Raw genomic sequence first — 12,139 nt, forward strand, 5'->3', positions numbered from 1 at the left:
AAAAAAACTATTAAACGTCACGTGGCTCCAGCATCACTTCTCCATCTGCGCATCCGTCACCTCGGTGTCTGAAAGGGGTTTGGATTTACCACGCAGACAGACAGACAGACCCTGGTGCTGCGGAGGGACAAAATGTGGCTTAGAGAGGAGCTTTTAAAATACATATGGCACGCTTTCACAGCCCTGGACGAAGACCATCGTGGAAAAGTTCCCAAATCTCAGCTCAAGGTGCGTTTAACTTCAGTTAGTTTGTTCAGTCCCCTGCAGGACGAACACTGCCGCATTTAACGTTGCTTTTAATTCCTGTAAACTTTTAATCGTCTCACTAATGCTATTAATAAGTTGGGACACTTTTTAAAAATACTATTACATAATATACTTTGAAATCCCAGTGGTGTGACTCCCAAAGTTGTCATTTTTATTTTACAGCTTTTTACAAACGGTCCATAATTGATGTATAACGTCACAGTGAACCACGTTGATGTAACTGCTATAGATATTTGAACCCCTCAATGACTCTTGATACCGCTTATTAGTGTTTTGGTACCATGTTAATTTTTAAGACTAAGTCCTGTGATAAAACATGTAGTGAAATGTGTCAGAAAGCTATTTACATGCCCTGTAATTCAAACAAAGGTGAGGGAGAAGTGGTGCTTTACTATATGACATCCTGGGGCCTGAGGATTTGTATGCCTTCTGGCTGGGATGCCAATGTGTGCAGCCTGTCAGAGACACAGTCTAACTTTACAGCCCCTGCAGGGTTTTTCATCACTCACATATGCCAGGGAAACTGCAAGTGTTCCTGTTTCTGGAGATCTATTTGTGGTTTCAGACCCTTTTGGGGTTTTCTTTATTTTGGACCGATCTTAAAATGGATTGATTTTATTTTTTTTTCCTCATTCAATCTACACACAATTCTCCCCAGTGACATAAAAGAGAAGAAAAACAGTGGGAACACTTACATGGAATGGCATATTTCATATTTAATGGATTTTTTTTTTTTTTTAAAACACTCCGAACAGCTTCTCTTTGCTTTGTTATTATATTGTGTGCAGAACGATGAGTACAAAAATTGATTGAACCCATCTTAAAATGAGTCTATAAACAAAACAGGATATCAAATTAACATAGTTAAGAGATTTAAATGAGACTGTTGACATTATAAATTATTGCAGCTGTAACTACCCACATGGAAGACTTTTTAGACTGAGATGAAGGTCACAGTCAAGAGCTGAACTTTTGCTTGGCTAGCGATGCATGTAGATATCAGACACATGTTTTCTCTGAAAGCTCAGAGACGGAACCAAACTCCACCTCAAACCAGCCCTGATAATCTCATGTTATTCTACCAGAGCGTGCTACTCATGTATTGTTGTGTCTTCACTGAATGTGCAGTATGTTCCCTCACTTGCAGCACTAAAGTTAATGGACCACTTGACTTATTGTGGATGTCTAGGTGCTGTCTTACAACCTGTGCACAGTGATGAGGATCCCTCATGACCCCGTGGCCTTTGAGGAGCATTTCAAAGATGATGATGAGGGGCCTCTCTCCAACGAGGGCTACATGCCTTACCTCAACAGGTATATTCTGGACAAGGTGAGGTGCAAGAGTTTTGGTCCAGATGCCATTAGATTATCAGATTATCATTGATATGTTTTTTTTTTTATATTCGTCCCTTCTGTTCTCACTCAGATAAGGAGCTTTAGAACAAACATCTGATATGGTCCAAACTAAAATTTGGCCCCTAATTCGATTTTTATGAAACTGTCAAGACAGTTTTGGAAACAAATTGAGAAACAAGGATGAGCTTTTATTAACCTTTTAAGACCAAAATTATTGGATTACGAGTGATCGCATGAAACTAGGATAATTACGAGAGTCAGAATTTTATTTTATCATTTAAAATGCAGATATTTTTTTACTATTGAGGGATATATTACATGTTTATTATAAATATATTAGTAAATGGGTGAAAATGGAAGTGACTTATCTGACTATCATTTGATTAAAGAAGCCGAACCGTAGGAGAACTTTGCATTGATAGGGTTTAATCAGTGACTATGTGATCAAGAAATGACTGGATTACAGGATGAGTGAGGTGGTGATAATCTTTGCTGGAAATCATGGTAGTAACTGGTGTCATTTGAATAAAGGTTTCAGTTTCAGTCTTTGTCATTTGAATGTGCGCAACAAATTGAAGCTTAAAGCTTAGTGCAGCTTAAATTGACCATGAATAGAAAGAGATCATAACAGAAGCAGCTGAGACTATAGAATGAGAAATTGAGATTACTCCTCTAAGGTGCATAGATTCAAGGATATAAAAACAGGATTTCAGTAAAATTTGGTGTTGCCCACACAACTACTCGATGCCACGTAGATTATTCAATAACTGACAATGCATGGATTGAACCTTGCTCTTTTGTAGTTTTTGAGCAGGTGTTACAGTTTGTATTCTTTGTTCCCCATTGGTATCCAGTTCAGTGCCACTTTTGGTAAACTAGTATCTGCTGAGGCACTTCCAAACACCATAAGAATGGTGAGTTTTGTGTTTAATTTAGTATTTTTGCACAGTGCCTTTTAGGAAGTGGTCAGTTTTATTTGGATTTTTATTTCCTGGCAGATTCTGAACTTTTAAATAACCGTATGAGCAATTTCTCATTTCACATCATTAGTCAGTTTTAGAGTACGGAAGATTTCACTGTTGTATTGAACATGGTCTAAATGTAAATGTTCAACTGACTGATGGTTGGAAAAAAAAACAAGCAAACTTTAGAGCTGTTCATCGGTTACCGTAGTTGTTGTTTGGAACCTCTAAAGAAACATGCTCACGGTGATAAGAAAACACAGATGAAATTAAAGCCATTAATCAAAACAATAATTAAATTGGAAACAAATTCTGCCTTGTAGTAAACACTTAACATTTCTCACAGTAGAACAGAAAGTCACTCATTGCTTTGGGTTCCAACAATGAATTCTTCTTAAACCCAAAATGTACCAACCCTGCAGCTGTGCATGTGTGTGTGTGTGTGTGTGTGTGGAGGATCTGCCTGATCTCTGCTTACCGTGAAACTCCAGAACAGAGAGCAGACGAGAAGAAAGAGGGTGACAAACACTAGGCAGCATCTGTGTACGCGCAGCTGAGGCTCTCTGATGCTGCATCAAGTTTTACAATGGTGTCGACAACCCGATGCTTATTCTGACATCTTATTGACACAAATGTTGGTCAGTGTTTAGCCCAGCAGGCCATTTAAGAGAATCACAACATTGCCATATAAGTCGGTTAACTACTTGTTCTGACAGGCCCGAAGATGAAATCTGAGAAGCCTGAAAAGACATTTGTGATGACAAGCTTTCAGCGGCCCTTTAAACTCTGTTTCTACAGACACATTTGAGACAGAACGATAAAGTACCAAAGCTCCTCTTTATACTGACTGTCAGTCTTTGCTGAAAGGAAATGAAAAATGGGCAATTACAGAATCAGCAAAAAATGTTAAACCCACAAACACGCACTGCCGCCGTGATGAACAATGCATGACACAGATTAAGATGACTAATCCTATCAGGTCCGAACAGGATACAAGCGCTGAGCTGTACCCAGAATAAAAATGTGTTTTTTTTTTGTCCATAACCTATGCTACAGTGCTCCAAAAGATGCTGTTTGAATAAGCTGTTCAGCACACCAAACACATCTTTTGAGGCTTTATAAAAGTAACCCTCACACAGGTTTGTTAACTGTCCGAGCTTCACTTCTTGGACTTGGAGGCTGTTTGCTCGCCTTCCTGTTGTGGGCTCTGACTTGAATTGAAATGAGGCTTTTAATGACTTTATGTTTGCACCTCACATCCTGCAGACTCGGGGTTTTTAAAAGGAGACAAACACCAATCCCCTGCTTAGCATTTGTAAACACAGTGCTCTCTGAGGCTGCTGATCGGCCTCACTTTGACTCTCACTGAATGCTGCCTCTTTATTCACAGGTGAGGGAAGACTTTAACGTGATGGAGTTTTTCAGGATGTGCTGGACACTGTGCTACAAGAAGAAATTATACATTCCACCCCTGCTCATCTCAGACAATGATGCTTTCAAAGTCTGGTGCATTTTCAACTTTCTGTCAGAAGAGAACTACCCATTAGTCATCGTCATTGAAGAGGTGAGGAAGACTTTTACAGCTGAAATTCCTTCACCCTCACCAAACCATCAGTAAACAGAGGGAAGGAAAACACAGTTACAAGTAAAATTCTTGTAATACCTTTGAAAATGTGGTCTTCGTCTGTTTCACAGTTATACATAAACACAATCTGACTTAAGTGATAACACAAACCGTTTTTCTTGTTTTCATGTCTTTGTTGAACACACACCGAGTCACTCACAGTGCAGGCTGGTTGATTCTCAAATGAGCTTCACCTCTTTTAGCAGCAACATCCTCCATCAGATGTTTGCTTTAGCTTAAAACAAAGACCAGGAGGAGCTTTGAACCATTTGTTAGTCCATCAGTATTTCCAGGTGTGTTGATTGAACAGTTCACTGTAGCTCAGACACACATCACTCATCCATCCAGCCATTTTCTATAACCACTTAATCCAGTTCAGGGTCGTGGGGGTGCTGGAGCCTATCCCAGCTGCCACTGAGCGAGAGGTGGGGTACGTCCTCAGTGGGTCGCCAGTCCATTGCAGGGCCGCCACATCACTCAGTCATGCCAAAACACACATTTTTTCCCTTTTCAAACCGTTCTCTATTTTCTCTATTTTGTATGGAGAAATTTGGTAATTGTCTTGTTGGATTGCGCAACATCTCCCACTTCCCTGAAATGCTTACGTGAAATTTCTTAATCTAATTTTGGACTAATTCTTTACTTGGCGGCGGTAAGGCTGACCTGACCCTGAAATATCACATTCACTCACACGGCACTTCTTAGTCTGGAGTGTGACAGGCTGCGCTGTTTTTTTCTAACACACGCAGTTGATGAACGCATCAGGGTTCAGAGTCCGGCTCAGAGATACTCCCCCACTGACAAGCCAGGGATCGAACCACCAACCGATGACTCTTCCAACAAACGTGTTGTGTGGTCAAATAGTGCATATTTTGTCGGATCTGTTAACACATCATCACTGACCTAGAAAAGCACTGTGAGAGAGAAGCAGTTGTCTTCTATTATTTGTATCCAACGTGTTTCTTCTTATGGATACTTGGACCAAGATTTTTGTTCCTTTAGATGCTTTGATGTTATTGTGGCTTCTTAGTTATCAATACAGAAACACTGTTTTTTTTTTATGAGTTCACCAACTTTTTAAAAAACTATATCTAACCCTCCCCTCTGCCTTGGCTTTAAGTTCCAGGACCTTCTTTTCTGTTCATCCCATTAGGTCGAGTATTTCCTGCGAAAGCTGGCAGAGCCCATGGGGATCGGATGGAGTGAGGAGAAGTTTGTGGATTACAAGTTGCAGCTGAACACAAAGAGCTGCCTGAACGCCTGGGAGCTGATTGAACTGGTGGGGACAAATTACTTCAGCAGAGTCGTGGACCGCCAGACTCTGGCTATGAGCATCAACGAGGTCTTCACTGAGCTCATACTGGACGTGCTCAAGCAGGTTAGACAAGATGTTAATCACTCAGTTATTTGCTTCATGAAAATGAACATTTTACTGAAAATTCCATGTTATTTCTTATCATTTGCTCCATCAATAGTGTATAATCGACATATATTACACATGCCTTTGACATGGATCGGTTATGGTTTTGTCATTTATTCTACCTGATTTGTTTAGTAAATCACACAGATTATTGCAAACCAATGAAGAGGCTGAGGTGTCTTTGTTTACTTCCCCACTGTCCCGTGAAGGGTTACATGATGAAAAAGGGCCACAAGAGGAAGAACTGGACCGAGCGCTGGTTTGTCCTTCGACCCACATCGCTGTCATACTACATCTGTGAGGACCTCACAGAGAAGAAGGGAGACATCAGCCTGGACCAAATCTGCTGTGTGGAGGTAAACAATGCAGACGTGTTGTCTTGTTTTCAATAAGCATTTTGACTAAATCCTGAAGGATTTAATGCAGCGGCAACTGTTTGCCTATTTTTAAAAAATTATTAATGTGGTTGTATTCATTCAGCTGATGTGACTTAGAGTGCTGTACTATTTTTCTCTCCTGAAGTCTCTGCTAGATAAAGATGCGAAGAAATGCCTTTTTATCATCAAGTGCACCGATAAAAGCTTTGAGATAAGTGCGTCGGATAAAAAGAAGAAGCAGGAATGGATTCAAGGTGCCGATTAGTCATTGCCCACAGCTTTCTACCTTCCTCATCATCACTGAATGTCAGCCAGTGATTCCCATTTCGATCTGTTTTGTGGCAGCTATACAAACCTGCATCCAGATGCTGAGGTTGGGGCTGTCATCTCCTCACCGTGAGGCGCTGCTGAGGCGTCGGGAGCTCCGGCAGAGGCAGCAGGTGGACGAGATGGACCTGGCAGAGAGGATGAGGAACCTCCAGACAGCCAATGAGAACAAACAGAGAGAGCTGGAGGACATGAGGATGGTCTGTGCTGAAATTGACTAAAACTGGCACCATTTTCACAGCTCAAATGTCAACCTAATTTGGTGGATAACCTACTGGATTAATAAAAACATGAGAGTCTTCAGACTCGACAGTGTAAAATGACTAGGAATCTGGGAATTTCTATTTCCTGGTTGTAGATTTTTCTAAAGATTTTTTTGTATATCTGAGTTGAAGCTGTTCCTGCAGAGAGGAATATTTTTTTTTTTTATTTTTATTTTTTTTGTCATTGAATTATCAGTAGGTTTTATCCACGTCTGCTTATTTTCTCATATTGTGGTTTAAAGTGACACTATTCTGCGAAAACACCCACAGTGAAAAGGGAAGTAAGACTTTCTATTCAAATGACAGTACATCTCAGTCAGGGACACCTGCGTCTCATGGAGGGCGAGGTCTATGAACTTGATTTTTTCAGAGCTGCAGCAGATTCTCACTTCTCTTTTCACCCTTCTAGGTGGCTTTTTTTAAATGTTGAAATATACTTCAGCTGATTAAGTGCAGTCACTAGTTAAACTGAAAGTCCTCTTACATTTTGTGTACATTCACATGGATCTTTTGCTAAATACTGTCTGATACTGCCAAGTAAAACCCAGAAGTGGAGGCTGAAAGGATTCCCTTAAAATCTCCACAGACTCCCCTTTATCCAAACCCAAGGTTCTTTACAAAGTCTAATTTGTCTTCATTGTGGCCTCCATTCAAGCAGACCAATAGCAGCTCTTTCCTCTTTTGTGCTTGTCAGAAAATGGAAGAGGCTGCGGCCAAAGCCGGACTAGAGGAGCTCAGGAGGAAGAAAACTCAGTCAGACCTACAGGATCGCTACAGGCTGGACTTGGAGAGAGAAAAAATGGTAACTTCTCTGCTTTGTCTGCTCTGCTCCCATGGTGACACACTGTAACGTCATAAGTGCGGACAGGAAACACAACTTAGTGCATTTTTAGCTTCTGGTTAAGTCACCATCACCCGCCTGTGATCCTTTCTGGAAACAAAGGCTAAAAATATATACATCCCATGATGTTGAATCACAGTATAATGTGTTAATCATTCTCCTTTAAGTTGAATGACTACATAGAAGAACCTTTGCAAGATGAGAAAATCTTGTCTCAGGCGGGATAGCATCGGTTAAAAAACACAAAAGCAGAAGAAAGGGAAACTAAAGTGAAAATAAAACCATGATACAGTCGCAAACCATTGATTTACAGTTCATTTGTGGAGGCTAATGTGTAAGAGTGTGCTACACTGAGTGTGTTTCCTTGTTCAGGTGCGCCAGCAGATGGAGGAGGAGGTGGCTCAGAAGTCCAGCGAGCTGGAGCAGTACCTGCAGCGTGTCCGAGAGCTCGAGGACATGTACCGCCGACTCGAGGAGGCCTTAGAGGATGAGAAGCAGGCCAAGCAGGATGAGGAAGCCACACAAAAGCTACAGGCCAGGTCTCAGAACCACACAGACACACATGCGGGAATAGATACTGGCCTCTGTTGGAGATTACACCAATTAGGTTAACAGAGCTGCTGTCTTTCCCAAGCTGTTTGTATTCAGCTCTTTGACACTGTGAGAGAGCTAATAATGACCTTATTGTTGTGGTCACGTTATGTTGGGTGTCCTCAGCATGTGTGTGGACGTACAACTGTTCAGTCAGCTGAACCGAACGTACTGAGATACTGAGATATCTTTGACTACAGTGGAAACTGGGTTGATAAAGAATATAACGTTGACTGGTCTTCAAAACAGTCGCCCCAAGTCAGGAAGAAACACTGTATCACAGCACCAAGTCCCCACAGAGCAGTGAGAGAAATTAGATTTAAAACTGGAACAACATCATGAGCAGCTTGGTTAGCATTTGGAAAACAAAACGCACACACAAAACTGATGTAAGAGATATAGCGACTGCTCCAACAGCAAACATACAGGGTGGATTTACTTAAGGTGTCAGTGCTTTGAAGGTTTGGAGTTTTCTTTAATTCAGTGTTAAAGTAATCTGAAACATCCGATTTTCAGGTCACAAAAGTACTAACTAGTATTAAACGTATTAAAAAAAATAGAAAAAAATATAGTAGTTGACCATTTATGTATTAAAGAAAATCGTTTGTTACATATCTGTGAGTACCAAAAATTTGTAAAGCTGTATCTATCGTGACCCCCTCTGTGACTGCATGAGCCACATCCTGTTAAGATTCAGTTCACAGACAGACGTCCCGTCATCTTCATTCAAAATTTACAGGTGTAATTCAGACACATTTCTCATGGAGAGATCGTTAAGGATCAAAGACTTCTCGGAGGGTAACAGTGTGCCTGAATTTCCTTAATTTGAACAGAGTCCAAAACCTTTAAGAAATTTTTTAATTTCCCAACAGGCTGCTGGAGGAGGAGGCAGCAAAGAGGGCTGAGTTGGAGCAAATCCACCTGCAGCAGCAGATGGCGCTGTCTCAGACCGAGGCAGAGAAGCAGGAGCTGATGGCTGAGAAGCTGGCCAAGGAGAGAGACCTGCAGGCTGCCACGCTGCAGCTGGGGAGGCTGGAGAAGGAGCGGCATGGAGCACTGGAACAGTATAAGGTCAGGAAACATGCGAGGAGGTTTACGATGATTCACAGACCTGAAAACCCTGACAGAATCAAACTTCACGGCGACTGGAATTTTCCTTTACATGTAATCAAGCCCATTAAAAAAAGATTACAATGAACTGGTTGCATAAATTTCCCCACACAATCCTGATTATTCTAACAGGTGATCCAATAGATTCTGAAGAAATGTGTTCCTTACTTGTAAATCGCTTTGGATTGAAGCATCTTCTAAATGAATTTTGCACAGATACAGTGTATTTTCTACAGATTAGCACCTAACACTTCCAGAAGGGAAGTCATAAGAACAGTTTAGCTCAAGAGTTACTTTTCTGTTACTGGAAAGCAGGTAATGCATTTGAGGGTCATGTTTTTATTCTTTCTACTCTCCTGGAAATGTGATTTAATAGTATATCGAAAGAAGAAATAAAAAAGGCTTTCTTGCCCTTTTTCCTGCCAGATTAGTCACCGTTGCAGGCTCACTCACAGTAGTGACTGGACTGCAGTCTTTTCTTCACTCCACCTCTAACATCGATGGCAGTTCTCACTGACCATAAAGTGAGCTGCAGTCAACGTCGCATTTGAACAGACCTATAGAGGCATTCCAGGAAAATGAAAACCAACCTAAGTCCTATATGCACGACAATTAAAAACGACGATCAAAAAAGTTTTAAAATATCCGTTTACCTGCCCGACTGCTGTCTTTGCTGCTGTGAATCCATCTCTTGTCTTTTTCCCTGGTGCTCAGGAGGTGTCAAGGAAGCTCGAGCGAGCAGCTAACAAGACTAAGACCTGGAAAGACAAGGTGAACAAGCACGAGGGGCTGGTGCGTCTCATCCAGCCAGGTAGGAAGAATGATCGGAACTTGATGTCAGTTAACTTGTGAATGTGAAGTCGTGAAGCTGCATTTCATTTAATTCTCATGCTCATTAACATCAGGACTCTCTTTGTTTGAGTTTGTAAATCTTTTAAGCTGAAACAATAACAATCAGATTGAAGACATGTACGACTCACTAAGTCAGCCCAGTTGAATCTGCTTAATAGTATTTCGAATTTTTAATACATTGTTCTGCCAGTTTCTCTCAGAGAAACACCGGTCTTCTTTCTCAGTGGCTTTGTATAACGGAATTGTTTGTAGGTACGTCTCGTTAAAGGGCTTACTCTCCTCTCTTTGGCCCTGTTTTTAGGCCATAAAGGACCCCAGAGGATCACTAACTGGGGCCCGGCATCGTGCACTGACATTGAGCTGGAGCTGAAGAAAAAATTATGGCAGGAGAGTAAGAACCAGGGAGCTCAGGCTCAGTGAACATCAGTGATGGACGATCAGGAAGAATTCGGCTGCCTTCCAAATCACAACCTCGTTCACTCGATATGAATTTCAATCAATTGTAAAAAGCTTGTTCATAGTTTTGATGCTTATTGATAAAAATTAAACGCCGACAGTAAATGTAGAGCTCTGAGTAGTGAATATGCAGTGATATCAGACTGAGCTGCTGATAGCTTCAAAAAACCGCATTACCAATGCATTAAAGATGTTTGATCACTTTCCTTTGTAACAAAAAATAAATTCGGACATTTTACTTTGCAAAAGGAAGCCTGCAAAAAGATTCACTAACTCATTTTTATAGGCAGGTAACCAGGGAAACTTCATCCCCTGTTAAAGTTCATCAACAAGTGGCCAGTTTTTTTTTTTTTTAAATTCATTAAGCTGTTTAATGAACTACATTGCAGTTTTTAAGTAATAGTACTGTGTTAGTTTGTTTGCTTGAGATGAGTGAGTTACATCTGTTGTAATACACACGATTTGAAATAAAACTTCTTTTTCATAAAAGTGGACGAGAGCTTTTTTTTATGTATATATAAGTTAAAAAAACACCCACTTCTGGTTGAAGAATCCAACAAACAACACCTTTTCTGCTTTATTGGGCTGCTCACGCCTTGCAGTTTACAAGCGCGCTGTTGGAAAGTTGCTCGTTTTGTCACTAATTTCTGTCCAAGTGTCCTTGGGCAAGCTACTGAACCCCATTATTACCACCCATTGTGTTCATATCTTGCGAGTTGTTTTGGATAAGTTTCCACTAAACAAATAATGTAATGCTTCAATTGTCCACCAGGGGTCACCCTATGAACAGGATTAACTGAGCGGGACGGAGCCTGTGCTGCCTTCAAAACCCTGACACATTCGCACAAGTGGAAAATAAAACATTTCACGGACAATGTTTTGGGCGTTTTCAGAGCCTCAGTGTACCTTCTCCACTGTTCTTGAAAGCTGCTGTGTGTGATCATTAGAAATGAGGCTCCGACTATTAATGAGGAGGGAAAAAGGCAACAAAGGATATAAAACAAATAACTGTTGATTTAAATGTTGTCAGCATCAGACTTACAGTGAAGCCAGAGAATCCTCTTAAGTTTTACAGATTTTCGTATGTTTTAACCCATCTTAAGATAGATTCACTTATTCTTTTCTCTCTTCTAATCTCGACACAATGCAATGCGACACCATGACAAAGCAAAAAAAGTGTTCACTGAGTTAATTAGAAATGAAAGACTTGAATGTTCTTCTAAGCATTCATACCCTTTATTTAGTTTATGGTTAAAACACCTTAGACAGAAATGATTCAACAAACAAGGCACGTGTTTCTCTGGGAAGTGTCTTCTTGGCAGAAATGTTCCAGCTCAACCAGGTTGGATGGGGAGCATCCATTCACAGACATTTTCATGTCTTCAGGCTGCCTCAGATACTCCCAAACTCTCCCAAACTTTACCCACAGCCACTCCTGTGTTTTTATATCTATTTTTTGTTATAAGCTTCAGGTTGTTCTCTTACTGAGATATAAACCGTTGCACCAGCCTGAGACACAGCTTGAGCCCTGGGAGAAAGGTCAGTCTTTTCTGCGCCCATGTTTCCTCTATCCTGTTCCGATCTCCCTGCACCTTTCAACGGGAGGAATGAGACCAAATAGCAACTAAAACTCTTCATCCCTTCATATCCTAAATGGCAGAACATGTTTTTTAGTGGTCAACGACAGGTTTAC

General features: G+C 40.9%; 1 protein-coding gene across 1 annotated transcript; it reads left to right on the top strand.

Annotated features, from left to right (window-relative positions):
* The first annotated feature begins 59 nt into the window (after positions 1 to 59).
* swap70a (switching B cell complex subunit SWAP70a) lies at positions 60 to 10,911 on the top strand. The gene is made up of 12 exons (XM_075460286.1): positions 60 to 228; positions 1,457 to 1,597; positions 3,976 to 4,149; positions 5,363 to 5,587; positions 5,839 to 5,985; positions 6,152 to 6,260; positions 6,352 to 6,533; positions 7,291 to 7,398; positions 7,810 to 7,976; positions 8,901 to 9,099; positions 9,853 to 9,949; positions 10,292 to 10,911. The coding sequence occupies exons 1-12, from the start codon at positions 133 to 135 to the stop codon at positions 10,408 to 10,410; spliced, it is 1,764 nt and encodes a 587-aa protein (XP_075316401.1). The 5' UTR covers positions 60 to 132; the 3' UTR covers positions 10,411 to 10,911.
* The last annotated feature ends 1,228 nt before the right edge of the window (positions 10,912 to 12,139 follow it).

This window comes from Odontesthes bonariensis, chromosome 1 (genome assembly GCF_027942865.1).
Source record: "Odontesthes bonariensis isolate fOdoBon6 chromosome 1, fOdoBon6.hap1, whole genome shotgun sequence".
Taxonomy (NCBI): Eukaryota; Metazoa; Chordata; class Actinopteri; order Atheriniformes; family Atherinopsidae; genus Odontesthes; species Odontesthes bonariensis.

What these genes read in the sequence shown, in the direction of transcription:
- swap70a (XM_075460286.1), top strand. Translation starts at nt 133, where the DNA reads ATGTGGCTTAGAGAGGAGCTTTTAAAATACATATGGCACGCTTTCACA. An exon ending in ACAGGTATATTCTGGACAAG is followed by an intron (nt 1,598 to 3,975) that starts GTGAGGTGCAAG and finishes CTTTATTCACAG; the next exon opens with GTGAGGGAAGACTTTAACGT. An exon ending in GGTGCGTCTCATCCAGCCAG is followed by an intron (nt 9,950 to 10,291) that starts GTAGGAAGAATG and finishes CCCTGTTTTTAG; the next exon opens with GCCATAAAGGACCCCAGAGG.